Raw genomic sequence first — 24241 nt, 5'->3', positions numbered from 1 at the left:
TTAAAAAGAAGACGTGTACACAAGAAAAAAGTTTAGTGAGTTTTCCAAAATTCTATAGAATATTTTTTAAACGGGGTTAAAGTTTATTTTTTCTAAAGGAGCAATCTGATTCTGAGTTCATCCGAAATAAACTTATCTTGCAATGATGGCTTTTGAAAGTTTAAACTAATTTCACGGAAAAAACATAAATCAAGCTTTTTTGGATAATTAAAGTGGTTAAGAGCTTATAGTCTGTCGTTTCTTGGTTCGATTCTCGCTCACCCCGAGAATTTCTGAGAACAGATGCTCATTTGTAAGGCTATAAGTTAAATTTGTAAAAAAAAAAGTACTCCTGCACACAAATTTAAAAATTAATTAATTAATTAATCACGAAAATTATAATTATGAGGTCAGCAATATCAAACTAGATTATGTAATTGCATTCGACGCGCAAACATGAATAAACTTGCATTTACAATGGGTACTTTTTTAACTTTAGGTACAGGATAAGATCATAAGATTTTAAATTTAAAACAAAAGGTACTTTACACACCAGTTGAATGACAAAAATGTTAAAAATACGGTGTTAGATCATCTCCCATCTAACTTTAAACTTGTATTTTTACACCATTTTAATGTAGATTTTCTTTTTAATCCAACTCTAAATCTTATATCATTTTGATATTGTATCAAAAATTAAACCAAATTTGTTATAACGCCAAATTTTTAATGTTTTTGTTAATTACAACATTACTCTTGTACTCTTTGCATAAAACAAATTCGTTTCATTTGTATTCTACTAATTTTATTACTTTTATACTCTATTTTATACTTTAGCAATAAAATAACATATATAGTATAAGAAAAGTAATCACTCCGTCTCGCTGGATAGTTTACGTACACTGTTTTTGCACGTATTTCGAGACTTTAATAAAGTATAGTTTCATAATATTTTTTCTTAATTTTTTTTTTGGAATAAAAGTTTAAACATGAAAAAAAAATTCAGAATTTTTTTTTAAAAAAATATTATGGAAGTATACTTTAAACGAGCATTGAAAAGTGTGCCGAAAAGTAACGTAAACAATCCAGTGGACGGAGGGAGTATAAGATGCAGTGTATGTGGATTGTACTCCCTTCGTCCCAACGGGATGGGATGTATACGTGTATATCAAGACTTTTATAAAATATAGTTTTATAATATTTTTTTCAATTTTTTTTGGAATAAAAGGTTGAACATAAAATTTTTATTAAAATAATAATAATAATAAAAATATTGTGTAATTATAAGTATTGAAAAGCCTGCCAAAAGTGATGTATAGAATTCAATAAAATAGAGGGAGTAGTTAAATTTGAAAATAGTATAACTTTTACATCATTTTGATGTAAATTTCAAACCAAAATGGTGTGATGCATCAGAGATTCTCTTAGCCCCATAAGTGTGCGTTGTTTACATAAAAAATTACTTGTCAGGTTTAAAATTTCATGTAATCTGAAATAATCTTTTTTTTTTTAATTTGAAGCTTCCTTTAAATGGACTAAACGATGTAATGTTTACCAGCTCTTGCAAATTATGATCAGAAGTTGTTTGGTATTTTCTGTTTCTAAGAATTGCAGTGCTGCAGATCACTGTGTAAATGTAGTATTACTTGTTACAGTTATTTCCTGAATAACAAATGCAGGAGAAATATATTAGACTCAGTTGAACTCTTAGCCTATCATCTCTTTCATTTTGCTTAAAGCTTCTCTGCTGTGCTTGTATATTAGCAATGGAAGGATATGTCTTCTTCGTCGTAATGGGAATCATGTTAGCCATGTTCCTCCTGACTGTTGTTTCACTATGTATTTGTCCCTGCATTTATGGCCTAAACAATGAAAGAACGACGACAAGTAGCAGGGCTGTCTCGGGAGGGGCTTTGGATGGAAACATGTTCGTTCTTGGAAGTGTAGCAGCTGCACAGAGTGGTGGCAATGCTGGTGGTGGCAGTGCATGTTGCAGTGGAGGTGGTGGAGGTGGAGGCTGCGGAGGTGGTGGAGGAGGAGGCGTAGGAGGTGGATGTTGACTGTGACAGAAAGGGTGAGGCACCTATGATCAGAAATATTTATTATCAAGCTTTTGGATTAATCTTAGTTATCAAATTGTGGGGATCATGTTATGCTAATAGTTGTAATCATAATGTATTAACCAAGAACAAAAGGTCATGGCAAGAGCAATTTATGCTTGAGTTGTTAGTATAATTTTGACACAATTTTAATGTCCAAGCTCTCATTGTGATTCAAAAGTATTCAGGCTATATAACATCAAAACTGCAGGTATCGCGTTAGATATATAATGCAACAGGGAACAGCAAACTGCTGGTATCACGTTAGATATAAAATGCTCGAGTTTACAGTCCTAAAGATTGCAGGGATTGATCACAAGGCTTTCGAGCAGGAATGTAGAAGAAATTTGGTTTTTATGCAAAGATTCACTCTATCTACAGGGTGTAGGGAAATAATTAGGATCAGTACCATCAAATCTATATTTCTTTCATAAAATTTTGGCAAAAAAAACACAAGTTTTCAAAGGTTCATAAGTCCACACAAGGGAAGAGATTTCGAATCAATAATTTCTTCAGTGCTCTATCTAAAGAAGAACATAGTGTTTTACAGCTTGCCGTGTCTTTTAAACCTCATTCTTTCTCAGAAAACTTCCTTTAAACGGACTAAACGATTAAATTTTTAGGGTCTACCTCGTCGTACATTATGCTACATATTCCAACTATACATTGAATCTGTAAAGCTACCAGATATAGTATTACTGGCTTTATTTCCTGAATGATAAGTTGGGCAATTTCAGGAAACTGGAGACGTGGCTTGCACTTGTACTCACATAATTGAATTTTACGAATTAAGCAAAGCCTCAACGATTAGATTTTAGCTAGCTAGGTTGCTATATACTGCTATCATTCTATAATGCAGGAGATGGTGTGGTGTGAGTGCACTTTGCAGTGCAAAAAAAATACATTATAAGAGTTATAGCTTGGTTTCATTTTGTTTACAGCTCTGTTGTACTCCTAACAGATTAGTAATGGAAGAATTTGACCTTGGATTCATATTTTTCCTCTGCAGTCTACTTTTGGTTTTACTGTCCATTTGTGTCTGCTTCTTTGCTTTCGATGAGAAAAGATCGACTACGGTTACTGGACATATTTCAATTACTGGACCTATAGCTGCTACCCATGGTAGAGAAGCTAGGGTTAGCAAGGCTGTTATGTCTAGGGCTACGGATGGACATGTGTCAGCTGCTGCAGTTACTGGACCAATACCAGCTACCAGTGGTACTGTAGCAGCTAAGGTTAGCACGGATGCTAAGCCTAGGGCTACGGATGGACATGTGTCAGCTACTGCAGTTGCTGGACCAATAACAGCTACCAGTGGTTCTGTAGCAGCTAAGGTTAGCACGGATGTTAAGCCTAGGGCTACGGATGGACCTGTGTCAGCTACTGGACCTGTAGCAGCTACCCGTGGTGCTGTACCAGCTTCTCAAGGTTGCTTCTGGTGGCAGTGCAGCTGTGCAGGCTGCAATGGAGGAGGAGGTAGAGGTTGCAGCGGAGGCGTAGGTGGATGTTGACTGGCAGAAAAGGCTCTAAGGCACCTATGATCAGAAATACTTATAATCAAGCTTTTGCATTATGTTGCCTGTCACAATGTAGAAATCATGTTATGAGATGTATGTTATGCTATTAGTTATAATCATAATGTATTAATCAAGAACAATTAGTAGTTCTTGTTTATCAGAGTCACTCTCTTTCGCGCCTTATGTAATTAATCACACTCTGTCACCTACTAATCACAAACCAGAGATATTTTGAATCAATAATTTCTTTATAGCTGTGTCTTTCAATCCTTCCTCTCTTAGAAACCTTACAACTATTCATTGAATATGTAAAACTCCCATATCTAGTAGTGCTTGCTTTATTTTCCTGAATGATAAGTTGGACATTTCCAGAAAACTTCTAAACCTGGCTTGCAGTTGCAGACACATAATTGCATTTTACGAATTAAGCAAAACCTCAACGATTAGATTTTGCTTGAATGAATATGACATCTCCGTAATTAGCTAGCTAGGATGCGATATATTACTAACATTCTATATTAGTTAGTAACGTGGAACCGAAGTAGAAACCTCAAATTCATGGCCTATTAATGCAGGAGATGGTGTGTGCGGATTGTGCAGAGCAAGAAATTCATTAATTATAAGAGTTATAGCTTGATTTTATTTTGTTTAACATTGCTGTTGTAGTCCTTACAGATTAGCAATGGAAAAATTTGTCATTTTATTTATCTGCGGCTGGCTAATTCTGGCTTTACTGGGCTTTCTTCTCTTCCTTTGTGGTGACATTAATGAAAGAACGACAACGATTAGGGCTACGGATGGAAATGTGTTAGTTATTCGATCTGTAGCAGCTAGCCACGGTACTACAGCAGCTACTCGTGGTTCTGGCAATGCTGGTGGTGGCAGGGCAGCTGTGCAGGTTGTGGCGGGAGCAGGCGTGGAGGTTGTGGTGGAGGCAGGGGTGCAGGGGTGCAGATTGCAGCCGTAGGTGGAGGTGGACGTTAACTGGCAGAAAAGGATCTGTTGTTGGAGGAATTTCGTAACAACACGAAATCGGAGGGTTGCTGGAATATTAGAGCGATTTGTGTGTAGTTGTGAGATTAGGGTTTATGAAAAAGAGGGGCTGGACTTGGGAGGTGTCTCGATTTGTCTCGTTGTATCGGATCCCTTTTGCCAAGATGCCTGCGTACCAATTTATATTGGATCAAGCCTACGCAGTTCTGTGAAATTTGGACTTATCCCTAAGAGACTTTAGGGATAAGTTTCATTAATGTGGTAATTACTGATTTTATCTGATTTAATCTGAGCGTTGTGATATCTTCCTGATTTGAAGAATATCGTTGAGAGATATTTTCCGTTATTGATTTATTGAGATTGATTCTTTCCTCGTTTCGGAGAGAGGATAACTTGGGGCTTAAGCAATTAATTATTAGCTGTAATTAATAATTAACAAATTACGGAATTATTAAAAAGTATTTGTCATGCCAAAACGTGGCATAACAACTACCCCCCAGTTCTTCAGTGTAGCTTGCTGCAGTGGAGAACTAAATATTCTTCAATCGCTGAAACAACTAAAAATCGGAGTTTAGTAAATAACATAGAGCACCTTCGTGCTCAAAACAATTATGCGAATGCACGTGCGAGACCATGCAAGATCCGAAAAAGATACATATTTCCCTTGTTTGTGGTTGTGCGAGCACAAATTTATAAATCCATTGCGAACAATGATGTTAAGTTGGACCTTGACGTACACACTTCAAGATAGATATAACAGCCGATTGTAAAATTGTATTATTGAGGTGAACTGCTAGTATTATATGAATGTAACAAGATCAACAAACATGCCTTCAGCAAAAGATAAGGCGGAACTCCCGACCTTCAATCTCTTTCTGTACTTAAGATAAGGTGAGCTCGCACCTTGAATCTCTTTCCATACTTGAGATAAGGTGAGCTCATACCTTCAATCTTTCCGTTTGTAATCTTTCTGCCTATCTAGGCGTAAGGTGTCAACAATACAAGTTCACAATCGGTAGTGTATATCATTCCAAGTGGTTGTCTCAGCTACCAAAATAGCAATTCCCATTCACAAGTTTGAAAATATTTTTCGACATATATGTATTATCGCGACAGTATATGCAAAATATTTTAAACGCAATTCAAACATAATAAATATGCCAATTTAAAATTGTCACGATATTTATTTTTCCCAAAAATAATGCTCTTTCTTAAATATTTTCCCAAAATTATGCATCTCGCATATATAATTTATTTTTCCAAAAGATGCAGCTCGTACGATCTTCTAAAAATCCACAATTCTCTCAAATAAATATCTCGTACGATTTTTTCCCAAAATATGTGTGTCGTCCAAAATTAAGATGACGCAATAATTTTACAATCATAAAAATATGTGACTCGCACGAATTTTATCACTAAATATTTTTCTTATAAAAAATTAGAAGAAAAACATAATATCTATGCATTCATCACGTAATAATAAATTTGCAGAAATAAATCAGGAGAAGAAAAATCTTATCTTTATTTTCCGCTTCTAACAGGCTGTGAATTTCCGAGTGTCACCATTTTTCTATGGTGCGTTTCAGTGTTCCTCAAGTTGTTTGTCTTCTTTTTCCTGCTGGCCCCACAATCTCAACATGACATGTTCATTCGTCATTCTTTTTACTCCATGGTTGCTTCCCTTTTTTTTATTTCTCCTTGTCCGCGCGTGTATATTACCTTAACATGTCCGTCCGCGTGTGACTACAAACGCCTGATCGTTGGGTTTTCTTAAATGCCACGGGTCGCTCCATGTTAAATATTATTTTTTTCGCCAAGTTTGCATGCCGCCGCTGGGTCTTGTTATTCATCATGAGACTGCCTTTGCTGCACCATATTGCACCGCCTGGACTCCGCTGAATTGTGTGTTATTGTACATCCATATAGGATATATCTGCCACGAGCCCCTTTTTTTTTTACCATCGGTAATTGACTATCGATCCCCCATTGTATGGATGAACCATAAACCCACGAGTTTTGTAATATTATTCGTCCTCCTCGAATAATAAGCCCTCCTTCTAGCGCCAAATGTTGTTGGAGGAATTTCGTAACAACACGAAATCGGAGGGTTGCTGGAATATTAGAGCGATTTGTGTGTAGTTGTGAGATTAGGGTTTATGAAAAAGAGGGGCTGGACTTGGGAGGTGTCTCGATTTGTCTCGTTGTATCGGATCCCTTTTGCCAAGATGCCTGCGTACCAATTTATATTGGATCAAGCCTACGCAGTTCTGTGAAATTTGGACTTATCCCTAAGAGACTTTAGGGATAAGTTTCATTAATGTGGTAATTACTGATTTTATCTGATTTAATCTGAGCGTTGTGATATCTTCCTGATTTGAAGAATATCGTTGAGAGATATTTTCCGTTATTGATTTATTGAGATTGATTCTTTCCTCGTTTCGGAGAGAGGATAACTTGGGGCTTAAGCAATTAATTATTAGCTGTAATTAATAATTAACAAATTACGGAATTATTAAAAAGTATTTGTCATGCCAAAACGTGGCATAACAGGATCCAAGGCACCGATGATCAGAATGATGATTTGTTCAATCTATTTTCGAAAACAATGGCTTTTGGGCTATGTTGATTGTCACCATGTGGAGATCTTGATAGGATTATGTTATGCTAGTAGTTATAGTCATAATGTATTAATCAAAAGCAATTGATTTTAAAATATTTGCATTTGACTCTACTTTGTTAATATCAAACTCTTTGGTACCTTGTGTAATTAATCACTATCTTGTCACCTATGTAATCACACCCCAAACCACTCTTGAACTGAACACAGGATTCAAAGAGTAATAGACTTACAGTGTAGTATTGTAAATGATGCGCGGTGGAGAAATTGTGCTCTCCGGCATGGAGGAACAACATTCGAGTGATCTTCAGTTCATGCAACATGGCAGCTACCTGTGGATCATGTCTGGTTATGATGTTGGCCTATTAAGTACTCTGCTGTATATCTTCATGTCCCAAGCATCATAACCAAACATGAGTCCACCGGTAGCTGCTACCAATCGACATGAAATGCTCCTAGTTGAGATTCATCCACTGGAGAATCAGAAATCAGATGAAGTGCAGAAGTAAAAGAAGCAAGGTAAGAAAAGAATCAATGTGCTTGTCTTGATATATTCATCGTGCAACCAGGGATACCTTATTAGTTGTGGTCACTGCAGCTGGGGGTGTCGTATACTTTTCTCTCGTTGCATGCAGTTTGGTGACAAGATCAGGTAGAACGGACTTAATTCCAGGTATATGGCTAAGAACCCTAATCAACTCGTGCTCTATCCAATTCATTAGTTGATTGTTGCAGACTAATATGATGAACACCGTCTGTTAGCAAATTTTATTCACAATATTAGAAACCAGAATGAATCCCATTTCTGATTTCTATTGACAGATACAGAGCTAGTTTAACAACAGAAAGGAAGATGAATCTGAACATTACTTGAAATCTACCATTGCATAGCTGCAGAGATTATCAAATAGTATTTAACCAACTGTCATCAAATTTAAGGCCTATATATAACAATCAAATAGGGAACAGGTATTATTTGACTAACTGAAGCAAGCTATAGAATGGTAAAGAAGTTCAAATATTGTGCATGTGACAGGAACCAGAGCTTAGATCGATTCAATAGCGTAGCTACACGCCCTTCATTATCTGACAAGGAGGTGTTTAATTCTTCCATATCCCCTTTACCATCCGATAAGCGTGCTGCATATAGATGAAGTGATGAACACTTTTAAGTACAATAGGATAAAGATATGATGAAAGTAGCAGTGAAATGCAAGCACTATATAATGCCACTGACAACAGTTTCATATACACAACAGATAGTAACAAATTTTCATGCAAGCACTATATGTGTTTACAATTATAGTCCAGACTTGGAATATTACATGATACTATTATGAAACCATCCAGGCCTAAAGCAAATTACACTGTGAAACAGCTGAATGTCGCAGGCTCATTACTTTCTACCGATCAGCCAGCCCGTAGTGAATCTAGATTATAGTCCTACAGACTGCACAGAGATATAGAAGTAATATGGATATTATACAAAGAAGCACAGTATAGTAGCAGATCTATCAGCACTCTACAAATATATGCGATAAAAACTTTTATTTGAGGCACATATCAGTAATGTATAAGAAATCAGTACATATTTACAATCAGTAATGCAAAATTTTGTGTTTGGGCTCGACTTGCATACGAGTTTAAGTGAGCCATAACAAATGAGTGTGAGATTGAGCTGCTTGTCTGCTCTGCAAGCAGCTCGACATTAATAGAAGCACTACCAATCAACTCAACATGAATGGCAGCACTAGTGCACTACCAAATAGCTCGACATGAATGACAGCACTACCAGAACATTGCCTAAAAATTCAAAGACAACCCTCCATATGTTATAGATGGTACCTTTACCTCAACTCTCACCTGCCCTCCTTTGATTTAATTGCTAGAACTAACATATCATTTTTCAGAAGACATATACACAAACTATATCTGTAAGATCTTAACTTTAACACTCTCCCTCACTCATTTTTGGCCCGAAGAGTGGATCACGATCTTAAATTATTTCTTAACAATGATTATCATACACTACACTAATTAGCAGGTTTATACATGCTTATATATGAAGGTAAATGGTCCAGGACAAACGGTTTCTGTAACATACCATATCGCGGAATAAGACCGCGGTACATGAAAATATGGCCCCTTTGCATTCATACCAAAAATTAGTTTGCACTTACCGCGGTATGATATGCTATAAGATCGTGGTATATGATATGCTATAACATACGTTTGTCGTAGACCAGCTCCAAAAATGATATATCAAATATCATGGAAATACAAAATAAACAAGTCCACCATGAACTTATGTCACTAATCAAAACTGACCATTCAACAGAAACCATAATCAAGAACCCATGTAATAAAATTAAAACACAAAGCCTTGCCTGAAAATGTAACATTGTTAGTGTGAGATACTGCAGAAAGATGTGATCTTTGTGAACTTGTAGCTTCTTCTGAGGACCTCATCAAATGCTAACTCTTTCAAATGCAAATTCATAGAGATCAGCATATATTTACATGTGTATTTATTAGACCTTTTATCATGTATTCGATTGAATCTAATGTAAGTCAATCAAGAATGGGACAAGAATTCAAGAATCAAATCCTGAAGCAAAGAGATATATACATAGAGAATTTTGTAACTTTTTCTTAACAACTTTCTTGAAATAAAATGTGGTTTTATTCAATTAATTCCTTTATGTTATTTGCAAAATCATCCTCTATACAAATTTTTTTTAAAATCATAAGGAGTACAATGTTGTAAATATTTTCTTGTTTTTGTGAAAAAATTAAAACTCTATATTAACCAAAAAAATCTCAAAAAATGTTGTGATTTTAAAAAATCCCGAAAAGGTTCCCAAAACAGTTGCTAAATGTTGATAGATAAGTTGCATCTTGATAACTTTTCCGATAATGAGATTGGTACATGAAAATTTAAAATGTGTGAAATGTTTTAAAATAACACAAAATTGTGCTTGGCAATCTAAAAATCATTTCAGCCATGAATATGAGTGACACAAGTAGAGTTGCCATTCTAAAATTTCTAAGTACTTGCATAAATAATTTAAAACATAGCTACTAGCTGTAACAGAGCTTTTACAAAGGGAAAACAAACCAAAACCACAGGGTCACACTCAGCATCAAGGTAACATCCTTGATTATAAATTAAAAGCACTCCAAACTTTATTTTAAGTAAATATAATTCAGCATTTTGATCGGTTTGGCTTAAATTTTAAGTAACTTATTCAACTTATAAGCTCATTATCGAAAATGCAGAACTGTGTCTTTCTCACATAGGAACAGGCTCCAGGATCAGTGCATTTAGGAGAAGCTTACTTTTACCGCCATGTTGAACGGTAAATCCATCCCCATCGCGATAAGTATAATGGCTTGCTCTAAGAAGATCAAACATAGTGTCAACAGATTGCAGAGACAAAGGCATAGCCTGAAGTCTACACTTGTTCATCTGTCTCCATTTTTCTCTCATTAAATCCCTCATGTGAGCATGTGCATCTTCTTCACTGCTTCCGGTATCAGACATGTAACACTGGATTGCCTTGGGGACATCTCCTCTCGCTAACTCATTCTACATCAAAAATAATATAAAATGTTATCAATTATTCGTGCCCTGGGTCACGTTTTATGGAGAACACATTTTAGCGTGAGAAGAGAGTTAAAATATAAAATATAATTTTTTTCCATACAGAGGAAGTTCCGTTATCATCACTTATACGGCCAAGTATTGATGTTGAGCTTAATAGCTCGGGCATATCCTCCAAAAACTGTAATGCATCTTCTGTGAGGGGATTAGTGGAGCAAATGTAGTTCTGGACTACGCAGACTGGAATTGCTATTGAATTAACTCCGTTTCTCAGATACTCTTCCAACGTTGGTTTGTATCCGCTATGATACCACCGTGCCTCCTCGTGGTAAGCTTTAGCCAGATCAACCCACTGTAAGATCAAACAAATAATGGTCCGCTTAGGAAACTGGATTTCATTTGAAATTCTGGATTTGATCAAATAAACTGTTTGGCAATTTGGATTTGGATTTCATTTGGAATCCAGGATATTCAAATATTAGTATAAATATGAGAATTTGAAATGACAACTTAAATCCTGTCATTTGAAATCGCTCATTTATAAATGAAATGCAAGTCTCCAAACGCCTTCTTAATGAATTCAGAAATTAAGAAGTTAGTAACTTTATCAAAAAAAAATCAGAAACTAAGTAATGCATACTGCTCTTTTTAGAAAAGGCAAAACATCCAAGTTCTGTTCCTTGAAAATCTTGTACACTATTTCATTCACAAAGTTGTAAAGCGCGAGAAAGCAGATCTTCATGTAGTCCGGAAGATGTTGTATGGAATTAATATCCCACCTACAATACCATAAGAACATTACAATGTTAACAATGACTGAAATAGATGTGAAAACATGTGGAAACGCGAGTCTGCACAAACCTCTCAATGGCATCAGTGAAGAGTTCAACTTCATCTAATGTACCATAAACATCGTAAATGTCATCTATAAATGAAACCATTTGTACTTGCTTAGCAAATTGTATTCTGGTGTATCGTAATTCTGGATTAGAATTCATTGCCAAAGCCCAGATGAAAGATTCCACCGCTCTGTCTCTAGAGAAGCTAAGTCTGCTGGCCAGACCTAATTCATCCCAGGACCTGCAGTATCCCAAGTAAATTAAGAACATTGTCTAAAAGCACCGCTCATTTACCCGAAAAAACAACCATGACCTCCTAGAGCAAACACCTAAGAGCGTGGAACCTCCCCCTCCCATAAATGGACTTTCGAGTTAGGGGAAGTGTTAGAATAATATAAGATCCTGTCAAGAAACCAGTTACTCTAAAACCTTGATGTCAAGTAACCAGTTACTCTAAAACCTCAAGGTGTTAGAGAATGGTCATTTCCAGGATCTTATATTATTCTAACAAAAGCAAACACATCTCAGATCCAAAACATTGTGCATAGATTAAGAACTACATATACCTTGTAAAGTTTTTGAGATCCTCTTGGTATATTCCTTGCACAATGTTGAATTCCAACTTAGCAAGTTCTAGTAGTGCAGGAATCATGTTGTTACTTCTTCCATACACATCTATATACCATCTTGCTTCGAGTTTTGGTATCCTCCAATCCAATGGACTTTTCATGGCATGTCTCACTCTGATGCTAAGATTTGGATCAGTTTTATCATCTGAATGATCTCTAAGGGCTCTAGATGTAAAACACCATGCAGCCTCCATTAGAGAATCTCCTTCAGAGGAGAAGTAATAAGCTTCATACAAACTCAACATTCCCTTGACATCATCCTTAAGATGACATTCTTTAAAGCTTCCATTCTCCGTAAATTTCTTAAAAATATCTGTAGCACAAAAAAGATTTTGTCATGCATGTAAATTCATACATACTTTTATAGAATAAGTAGAACATACTTAAGGGAATCTATTTTACCTTCAGATATATTATATCCATGTTGTCTGAGGAGTCTGAATTTCAGAGCAGTAGCATGCACATCGAACTGATCATTAGTTTGATTCTCGTACATTTTCTTCAAAGTATGCTTTATTTCATCATCAAAATGATAAGCCAATCCAAGTCTTTGCATATCTGCAATCAGCTCGAGTTGATCTGAAGGCGTTGTAACAGCATCAAACATCTCTGCAACATCTCTTTTCAACTTGTCGACTCTATCTTTGAAACGTTCCACCTGCAGTTTGAAGTACAACACAACTCATTAATTAGGACCTCAACTATACAATTCCATAACTAAAAAGGAAAAAAAGAGAGGAAAAAGTTACAGTATAATCAGTGGTCAAGGACTGCACTAAATTATTATCGCGGTGAATGCAAGGCTTGTAATTTCCAGAACGTCTGATAATAGGCAATGTCTCGTTAGAAATAAGAGTAGGCATCTTGTATTCTTAATGCAAGGCTTCCTGATGCCTTCCATATATATTTAGCTAGCTAGTCGATAAATTTTTGCAAAAAGTTAAAAGTTGCAAACTGAGGAATCAAAATACTGGGAGAAAGCATCAGGTAGCTAAGTGAAGTCTTTACACAATTGAATTTTAAATAGCAGCAGGTAGCTAAGTGAAGTCATTACATCATTTATCAACACCAAGTAGCTAACTGAAAATCGCGAAGTCATTACATTAATGAGTTTTGTATAGCAGCAGCCAGCAGGTAGCTAAGTGAAGTCATTACATAATTTATTAACACCAAGTAGCTTACTGAAAATCACGAAATGTTAATTTGACGTGAGGCATGGACTCATGACTGCACAAGAGTTGAACTCGAATCTACTTCAAGTCTACTAGAGGGATAACATCAAAAACAATAATGCCCCTTGTTCTTCAATTGTAAATATGAAAAAAAAATCAAATGATAATTAATCGAGAGCCACCAGCTAGCAAGCTAGACCGAAAAGCATATGGTACTCACTCACACCAGCTCGATCCCAAGGGAAGCACATGGAGAAGAGCCTGAATTTTTTATCTGTGTGATATAAGGTATAAGTCCTCATTGCTGAATCACTCGTTCCTCTCAGGAGGTGCTAAAGACATCGATAGCAGCATGAAATGTTAAATTCATAATATGACATCAATGCAGGCTGTTAAAAGCAGTGTTGTTCACTTGGAACCTAAGAAGCAGGGACACTTGGGTCGCTGTTCTCGGACACACGTATCCCCGTATCAGACACACAGATTCTTTAATGATACTAATATGAAATTTTATCTTTAGAAATTGCAGTTCAAATCTATTTTAGCAAACTACATTTACAAAATCAAGTATCCATGTCTATTAGTTACTACATAAATATTAATTATCGTATTCATTTTTGCATAAACTTAAAGATTTTACTTGTATTTTGTGTTTTAGATTAATAAATGATGCATTTTATTTATTTTTCAAGCAATTTCTGGTTTTATTAGTAAGTTTTATTATGTTGAACATGAAATATATATGAAATTTTTGTTTATTTTTCCCGTGCCCCCCGCACCCGTATCCCCATATTTTTATATTTGTCGAATTCCCGTATCCCCGCACTACGCACTCGCACCCGTGTCCTTGCTTCCTAGCTTGGAACCAAAAAGAAGCACCAAAGCTTTTCATATTTAATGATCGTGTTTCACTTAAACGGTTGGTGAAGTGGTCGAGGTCTTCGTTTAAAGGTCACCGGTGGCATATACCAGAATCAGAGTGACCACAATTATTTAGTTAGAAAAGAAAAGGTTGAATGCATGTTTCAACAACACAACAGGAATGGTCACTGCAGAGATTAATTTTTTGTAGGAATGGTCACTGCAGAGATTAAATTAAAACAAAAAAAAAATATCAGAGCCAGGTTTCGATCCTGGGACCTGTGGGTTATGGGCCCACCACGCTTCCGCTGCGCCACTCTGATGTTGTTGATGTATTTTTTGCGTATTTTTTATATTTTTATTTTTTCTGGCTTAATTGTAAATGCCTGAACATGCAAATATCTAATAATCTGTTTATAAACAGATACATGCGAATAATGAATGTCGAATATAAATGAAAATACATCAATAAATTATATTTTTACGTTTGAAAATTCGTAACATGCATTTATCGAATATTACATTATGCTTTATTACCACGACTTTTATTACAAAATGAAGCGTTATTATTATTAACATGTCATTATAAAATGTATTTTACCGGCGATATTCTTGTGAATATATGTGTGTCCATTAATTTATATCGTTTAACTTTTTTCATTCGGTTCAAATCTTTAGCATTTTCTTTAATAATTAGAAATATAAAACAAGACCCCATTACTAAACGTTATTAAATACAAAAACCAAATAAAAATAAAGAAATTATCAAAAATATTAATTTTTCTAAGTTTTTTTTTGCGATTTTACTATCTTCTAATTTTTTTTGTAAAAATACGGAATCAACTAAAATCAACCAAAATCAAGCAGATATACAACTAATTGAATAGAGTTTTTTATTGCATTTGAGGTTTGCATGTAGTTGTAGAAACTCGTCGAAAGTTGCATCCAGTTGATTTTAATTGCCAAAAATCGTATTTTTTTTAAAAAAAATAGAGAAATAGTATATTTTTAATAAAAAAGTATTTTTTAATTTTTTTTTAAAAACTAATAGTGTTTTTGCAAAAAAAATATTTAGACTTGGTCATTTTTCAAAGAAGCCCATATAAATATCAGTGTTCTAAAAATCCCCGATTTTTAAAAAAATCCCCGATTAATTCTTAAAAAATATTTGGCCGATCTATTTTTTGAAATCCATTTAATATTTATAAATTATTTTTGAAATATATATTTCATAATAAATAAGGTAAATATATTAAATATTATTAAAATAATTAAATATATCCGATTTTTATTCCGATTAATCCCTCCGATTAATCCCCGATTTGCCGATTAATCCTTAATTGGTACCTAAACCGATTAGTACGTACCGATTACCGATTTTTACGACCACGATAAATATTAACAAATCAAAAAATGCAAGATGAAAACATGTGGATACTAAGCAGATAAGGTGAAATTGTGGGTAAGAATCTGGCTATCAAATAACACACTCTCATTGGCCCAGAATCCTATCTATATTACACATCTCCCTGCACCACTCATCTCAATTTCAATAAAGTTGACAATGTACAAAAACATTATACCACAATACATAACATAACGTTACATTTCACACACACACACAAAACATCTAAAAACCCTCTCAAAATGGCTATGGCAACACAAGCCTCTCTATTCACTCCAACTCTCACCAACCCAAAATCCCCATGGAAGCAATCCACACTCATTTCCTTTGTGAGGCCCCTCAAGCCCACCGTCTTGCCTTCGCGTACCCTGATCAGGGCCGCGGAAGGCAAGACGGCAGAGCCCGCAGTGGAGCCCAAAGCCCCGGAGGGCTTTACTCCACCGCAACTAGACCCAAACACACCCTCACCAATCTTTGGCGGTAGCACGGGTGGGCTTTTAAGAAAAGCCCAAGTAGAAGAATTCTATGTCATAACATGGGAATCACCAAAAGAGCAAATCTTTGAAATGCCAACTGGGGGTGCAGCCTATAATGAGACAAGGCCCAAACTTGCTGAAACTGGCCCGGAAAGAACAGTGTTTGGCCCTGGGGACAAGACTGAGGTCCAAGTACAAGATTAAGTACCAGTTTTACAGGGTGTTTCCAAGTGGTGAAGTGCAATACTTGCATCCTAAGGATGGTGTGTACCCTGAAAAAGTGAACCCGGGCCGTCTTGGGGCTAACCAGAACATGAGGAACATTGGTAAAAATGTGAGCCCAATTGATGTTAAGTTCACTGGCAAGCAAGTGTATGATATATAATGATTTGTAATTTGTGTTAATGTGTTTTTTAAAGCTCATTTTGTGAAATGAGTTTGTGTATTTATACAATTTCTTAACCTTTTGCATGCTTTTATTGTTGTGCTTACATATTTGCATTAGAATTGATTAATTTTTAGATAATTAGTAAGAGCTGATATTTCAAGAATGAAAAAATGAATGAAAAAGGTACTAAAGTATAATTTTAGTCATATTTGATTATTTTTAAATGTATTGTTAATTAGAATGCTTTGTTTTTTAAATGTTGATTTACTTTTGGTTTAACTTTTGCATAAACCTTAATTCAAATTATGTTCATAATATTTATAAGTTAAAATAAATATTAAAATAGTACGTACCAAAATCTGTTGAAATAATTGATTTTAAGAAGTATGCTTCATAATATACTCTTATAAAAGTGTAAAAGAAAATATCAAAATTATTAGTATTTTAATAATAAAAAATAATAACAAAGCAGAGTATTGGAGTTAATTCAAAAAAATATTTTTTAAAATTTCATTTAATCGTTATATAAGTCTTTATAACACTAGTATAGTATAAAAAATGTCAAAAATATACTTAGTTTCTAGTTTTGTCCAAAATGCTGGTTAGCGGGCGTTTCGTCCGAATTGCCCACTGAATATGCATTCTACACATGTGTATTCAATTTTTTTTAAAAACAACAAATATAATCATTTGTCGATTCCTATAAAAGAAAATAAAGGAATGCACCCCCTTCCGAGAATGCATATTCACCGCAAGACAAATGTGATTATGTATTTCCGGAATATGTATCCTTCGTTGTTTATGAAAAAATTGAACAAGCTCCGGAATATGTATCCTTCGTTGTTTATGAAAAAATTGAACAAACATTTCTGGGATGCGTATTCGGTGAATATTTTGGACGGAATATCCTACCAATCACTATTTTGGGCCCAAAATAAATATCATTAAGCTGATGAATTACAAGCTGAGTAACTTTATTATAAATTTCGAAAATTACAACTATTTAGTTGATTACTATACTAGCATACCAAAATTTGTTTCCGATTCAAAATTTGTTCTCAAATAATAACATATTGGGTAAATTATTTGTAGTCGGTTTACACAAATTTGAAGAAGTTATTTTAAGAGATTTATAGTGAGGACTTGATGGAGGACCCATAAGATTGAACTATGAACCAACAAAAAGAAAAATGCATTTGAGCTTTCTAAGATTTGCGAAATGAAAAGCTCTCTGATCTTTTTTTCGAGTTTTTACTTTATAGAAAAAAAGGTAAACAAAACAAAAAGCACAATAAATCCAATGTCCAGGATACATTGAATTTGAGATCTGGTATCATTTTCTTTTATTATAGTCATTAGCTTAAATCTCGTGCGATACACGGGTTCTCGTTAATATTTAAAAAATTTATCTATCTCGTTATATTTTAATTTTTAAAATATTTTTGAAAATATATAATAATTATAAATTTATAATAAAGATAATAGAATAACTTGAGTAAAATAAGTAGCAATTTAGTAGTTTAGCGGATATAACACTATTTATTTTTTAATAATATGATATGTTGTGTTCGTAGTTTAGTAGGATAATATGTTGTGGTCGTAGTTTAGTAGGAGTTTAACAATTTAGTAGTTTAGCGGATATATAACACTATTTATTTATTTTCTTTAATAAGCAAAATTAGGGAATAACCGTTGAACCAAATTATACCCCATTCCGGTTATTATAATATATACTAGCCTATAACCCGTGCGATGCATGGATTGTTTTTAACATTCGATGGTTTTTAATAATATATTTTATAATATAATTTTCAATAGTTGAAAAATAAATCGAAGAATATAATAAATTATAACAACATATGTTTTATAATAATTTGAAACTTGACTGAAAATAAATAATATAATATAATATAATATATTGTTTAAATAAAGAATATAAAAATATAAATATAATAAGCTGTTGACGAGGCTGAATCCATGAGAGCAGTTTAAATATTAATATAATAATATTTTATTATTATATCCAAAGGTTCTCATTTTTCTGACATTAAATTTGTTATTTGTCGTACCAAACTACCAAACAACTGTAACGAGCAAACTGTACCGAGCAACTACCAAATAGAGGTGTTCTGCTTATAATAGTATAGTATAGATAAGTATAGTATAGATAAGTATAGATATAGATTACAGCACGAAAAAGGAAAGAAAATTATCCAAAATATCTACAACTACGGTATTAGTTTATTTTTCAAAATATGGTTATTTTAATTTTATTCTCAAAATTATTGTTTAAAAATCATATTTCAAAAATATGATGTGCAATCTTCATCATCCAAAATGCAAATTTGTTCCAAAAAGTTGCCTTTCTTATTGAAACTCGAACCAAATTAAAAAAAAATATCTTTGGAAAATGTAAGAAAAACACAATGCAAGTCCTGAAAGTTGTAAATTGTATTTTTGAAATTAAATTCAAAAATTCGTAATTTCGAAAATAATGTACAAAGTTATATTTTTAAAAATAATTTTAAACAAAACCGTATTTTTTAAAAAATAAAAAATATATGAAAATGTAATTTTTGTATGAAACCGAAAAAACACATTTACGAATCAACATGATACAATTCAATCTTCATTGTCTTATAAAAAGTGTCATTATAAAAATTCCAAGTATTTATATTACATGACCACCCTAATATGTTAAAAATACGTATTTTTAACATTCGCATCAAATATATAGGTTAAAAATACGTATTTTTTACTAAATATTAAAAAATCGAATTCACATATTTTAATGCTTACCTTCTTTAGATATTTTGAGCAATTAGGTCCAAAAATGAGTTATTGATTTTTAATTTAAGATTTTAAGGTGAACTTTAAGTTTTTTTAATGATGAACTTAAATTTAGAAGTTACTGGTAAAACACATTTTTTTCAAAAAAAAAGTAAATAAATAAGCATGCAAACATCTAGAGTCTCTGGCAAGGTCTAGAACATGAGACACACCGACTCTGTCTTCTATTAGTCATCACTAACCTTATTTATTCATCTCCAAAGCACTTGTGTTGTGTCTATCTTTTATATCTATCCATCTTTCTCCATCCGTAAGTATCCTTTCATCTTAACTTTCCCTTTTCATTGTTTATATTTATCTGTCAAATTCTTACATTCTACTTATAAGTTGATATATATGCAACTAGTAAGTTGTTGCATGGTTTCTAGCATTTTTACATGTCTTGCATATGTTTGATATAATTTCTGTTTGAGTATTTTATAATTGTTTCTACTTAGATATGAAGACATCAAGTTACTATTGTTGTTTTTTGTGTGGCAACTGGTAGCTTACATAGTCTTTTGAAGGATATGGAAGGTGGTCGGGGCGGGGCTAACCTAGGCTGAAACCAGGCTAAACTGATAATTTTAGTGAGGAATTTTTGATAAAACTGCGATTTTTAATTAAAAATAGTATAATTTCATTTTAAGCCATGTTAACCTCTTAAAATTAGCGATAATTTATTTTAGCCCCGACTATGTTGTGATCCTGGGAGGTGGTGCAATAATTCGAACTCATGAACTCGTGAGCTTTTGATAGTTGGCTATATCTAATCCTTTATGTACTCCCTATTATTAATCTATTAACTACTAATTGTTATGCAAGTCCCAAAGATTTATTGTTGATGCCTTAGGCACACTAAATTTTGCTTACCAGAGAATGACAAGATTACTCTTTTGTTGGGATTGCGTTATCGAGTTTCAAGTGGTGTTTGTGTTCTTAAATCTAGAACATACTAAACTTTTGTAAAATGATTATATGACTTGAAAAAAAAATGTGATGTTTATTTTGGAGTGCTCTGGTGCTATTTTGTGATTCTCAGGTTTTGTGTTTGTGTTATCTTCAAAAGATATATACTCTGTGCCTTCGATTTCTTGAATTTATATGCTGTGTTTGTTTTGAATTTTGGAGAGAGGTATTTCCATGTTGAAACAATCACTATGACGGTTTTTTTAGCTTTTAAATATAAAGGTCTGGTTTCAGCTTTCCAATTCGAATTCATTAATAAACAAGAGGAAATGAGAATTGTTTTGTTATCTGTTTGGTGAATGTGTAATCATGCTAATGATGATTGTGTAACTACCTGCAGAAATGGCTGAACAAGCTTATACTGTGTCATCTGATAACGAAACAACTGGAGAGGAGAAATCTTCAACACCCTTTCCAGAGGTTGCCATCGGTGTTGATATTGGTACTTCTCAATGTAGTGTTGCTTTCTGGAATGGTTCTCAAGTTGAGCTTCTCAAGAACACAAGGAACCAGAAGATGATGAGATCATATGTAACCTTCAAAGATGAAACACCTACAGGTGGAGTTAATAATCAGCTTTCACATGAGTATGAGGTTTTATCTGGTGCTGCTATCTTCAACATGAAGCGCTTGATTGGCAGAGTTGACACTGACCCTGTTGTGCACGCTTGCAAGAACCTACCCTTTTTGGTACAAACTTTGGATATTGGAGTCAGGCCGTTTATTGCTGCCTTGGTCAACCATATGTGGAGGTCTACTACTCCTGAAGAAGTTCTTGCAATATTTTTGGTTGAATTAAGGTCCATGGCTGAAGTTCAGCTTAAACGCCCTGTCAGGAATGTTGTTTTAACAATTCCAGTGTCGTTTAGTCGGTTTCAAATCACCCGGATTGAGCGAGCATGTGCCATGGCTGGCCTTCATGTCCTGAGGTTAATGCCTGAACCAACTGCTGTTGCATTGTTATATGCGCAAGATCAGCAAGTGAATGTACATGAGAACATGGGTAGTGGAACTGAAAAGATCGCTCTCATTTTCAATATGGGTGCTGGGTACACTGATGTTGCTGTGACTACTGACAGCAGGTGGGGTGTCACAAATAAAAGCCTTGGCTGGGGCCACTATTGGAGGTGAAGATTTACTTCAAAATATGATGCATTACCTCTTACCTGACTTGGATAGTCTTATTTCATGTCGTGGCATCAATGAGATAAAGATAATGGGGCTTCTTCGCGTTGCAACACAGGATGCCATACATAAGCTCTCCTATGAGGAAAATGCTCAAATTGATGTCGATCTGGGAAATGGAAGAAAAATCTGCAAGGTTGTTGACAGGAAGGAATTCGAGGAAGTGAACGGGGCAGTGTTTGAACATTGTGAGCGGCTTGTTATCCAGTGTTTACATGATGCCAAAGTAGAGCCTGGAAATCTCAATGATGTAATTCTTGTCGGAGGCTGTTCAAATATTCCAAAGGTAACGAATCTTGTCAAGGGGGTGTGCAAGAAACAGGAAATTTATGCAGGTATGAACATATTGGAGGCAGCAGTTTGTGGAGCAGCATTGGAAGGAGCAGTGGCTTCTGGGATCAGTGATCCATTTGGCAGTTTAGACCTATTAACCATTCAGGCCACACCTCTGAGCATCGGAGTTCGTGCTGATGGAAATTGTTTTGTACCAATCATACATAAAAACACTGCAATGCCACTTAGGAAAGAGCTTGTCTTCACAACTGTTCATGATAACCAGCGTGAGGCGTTGATTGTTGTTTACGAAGGTGATGAGAAGGTAGTAGAGAAGAACCATATGCTCGGCTACTTCAAGATCACTGGATACCTCCCGCTCCAAAAGGAAATCCAGAGATCACTGTATGCATGGATATCGATGCTTCAAATGTTCTGAGAGTCTTGGCAGGGGTAGTTATGCACGCTGGCCAAACTCCAGTGAATCCTTTCATGGAAGTTAGGATGCCAACTGTTGATGATGGCCATGGATGGTGTGGTGAAGCTCTGCTTAGAACTCACCAGACGAACTTAGATATTACGATCCTACAGAAGAACAAAGTGCACTGAAATCTCGAAGACCACGTACTGTTTCTGTTACCTTCTGTGTTGTTCATCCATGCCAGATGTAAACTAATAATAAATTGGCCTGAAGGATGGTGTTTTTTATGCAAGACTGGAACTGTATTCCAGTCTTGTTTTGTAATTTCAGTCTTGTTTTGTTTTATGCAAGAATGTAATGTAATGTACCTGACTACCTGGTATATGAGTTCGTACCGGATATTGTAATCTTTATCGACCTGAACAATTATATCCAAGTATGATATTAGTTGCTTGGCTTCCCCGTTGGTTGAATGAGTGAAAATATTGCGGTAATTTCAGGAACCCTAAATTCCTGAATATCCAGCAACCGAGCAGACTCCGTCATAAAGGCTTCAAGAATCTCCAACCATCGGAAGGTACGTGAATTCATTATAACATCCCCGGGAAATGAAGGGGGAAAAGAGAGCAACCGGGCAGTCCCCGATGGCCTTTATGGCAGAAGGTACGTAAATCTATTATAACACCCCCCAGTAAATGAAGGGGGAAAAGAGAGCAACCGGGCAGTCCCCAATGGCCTTTATGGCTTTAAGAATCTCCAACCATCGGAAGGTACCTGAATCCATTATAACACCCCCAGGAAATGAAGGGGGGAAAGAGAGGAAAATTGCAAACAAATTTGGTATTTGCTCCAGGTCCTTTAAATTTGTAATTGCAACCGTTAAATTGCACAAAGCTGATTTTGAATTATCGAAAATTAGACTACAATTTACTTTATTAGGTCTGTTTACCATTTTGTAACTACATTAGTCCACACAAACTGACATAATAATATCTCAACTAACATTAGTACCATAACCTAATTAGTTCCTATTTGAGCTTAAGTACCTGACATTCACTTAAAATCTTCGACTAAATTAGTACGTTAATTATATCAAATACACTACAATGGCATTTTGGGACTGTTAGGTTGTGATACATATGTTTGGAACTTAAGTTCCCAGCATTGAGTATCAATGTACCAGCAAGTTAGTTAAGTGTGCAGCTCAGAACAGTTAGTGAAGTAATGACAGGCCAACTATTGAATTAGTTAGAGGCTGTTGAGGTGGTTATATCAGCTTCCCTAGATTCCATTTCCATCACAGTTTATTACATTAATACAGCAGCTGCTACATTTAGATTTCCTGAGCTGCATGAGTGCTGAATAGAAGTGTGACTATTCATAGTGACACTCAAAAAGTGAGTTCATCAACATCAACATCACATCAAAGAGCTTCCCTCATGGTCAAGTGAGCTAATATTTGACTATTATCTTCATTCATTGCAAAACACTACACTATCAAAGCTTTATTCATAGATATTTCAACCTATCTTGCTATTGCCAATAATTCTATGGCCATCATGGTTTGGTTTGCACAGAATCATTTGTTTCCTTTATGAGGAGTCTCTTCTTGTGATCTTTATGCAAGAATTCTCTCCTTTTTTACAGGGTCCTAGCTCCCTCCAAAAAAATTCTTCTTGCATACTGCTTTCATCATAACCAAATAAATAACCTTCAGTAAGGTTCAGTTCACTTTCACTAAGGGTCTTAATTCTAAACTAATCACCACAAGCCTACAACAATCTCCATCAGGCTTACAGAAAATACTATCACATTTTATTCACAATCACAGTTTTTTCAAAATAAAAACCACTCTAATCTTATCTGAGACCACTTTTTGCAGTAGATTAAATCAATAATTATATTCATACATTCTAACCTGCTTTTGGTTTATCATTCTTTAATAAAAGAGTGTGTCTCAGTTTTTGCTTCTGCCCTGCATGGAC

The 24241-nt window shown here is 34.7% G+C and overlaps 2 protein-coding genes and 1 pseudogene across 2 annotated transcripts; 2 read left to right on the top strand and 1 right to left on the bottom strand.

Moving 5' to 3' along the window:
- Positions 1–10341: 10341 nt before the first annotated feature.
- Positions 10342–13140, bottom strand: LOC141723877 (terpene synthase 10-like). The gene is made up of 7 exons (XM_074525816.1): positions 13027–13140; positions 12680–12935; positions 12215–12590; positions 11671–11889; positions 11450–11588; positions 10913–11161; positions 10342–10794 (listed from the first exon to the last, which is right to left on the bottom strand). Exons 1-7 carry the CDS (start codon positions 13138–13140, stop codon positions 10498–10500), a joined length of 1650 nt encoding a protein of 549 aa, XP_074381917.1. The 3' UTR covers positions 10342–10497.
- Positions 13141–15867: 2727 nt separating this feature from the next.
- LOC141677017 (photosystem I reaction center subunit II, chloroplastic-like) lies at positions 15868–16662 on the top strand (annotated as a pseudogene).
- A 2957-nt stretch (positions 16663–19619) lies between these two features.
- Positions 19620–22706, top strand: LOC141677012 (heat shock 70 kDa protein 8). Its single transcript, XM_074482747.1, is given in 4 exon segments — positions 19620–19679; positions 20718–21451; positions 21453–22203; positions 22206–22706. Coding segments are annotated over 3 exon segments (1722 nt in total). The 5' UTR covers positions 19620–19679; positions 20718–20719; the 3' UTR covers positions 22445–22706.
- Positions 22707–24241: the final 1535 nt, after the last annotated feature.

The sequence above is a fragment of the Apium graveolens genome, chromosome 1, assembly GCF_009905375.1.
Source record: "Apium graveolens cultivar Ventura chromosome 1, ASM990537v1, whole genome shotgun sequence".
Lineage (NCBI taxonomy): Eukaryota > Viridiplantae > Streptophyta > Magnoliopsida > Apiales > Apiaceae > Apium > Apium graveolens.
Note: the sequence above shows the minus strand (reverse complement) of the source record. Positions and strands in the feature narration are given on the sequence as shown.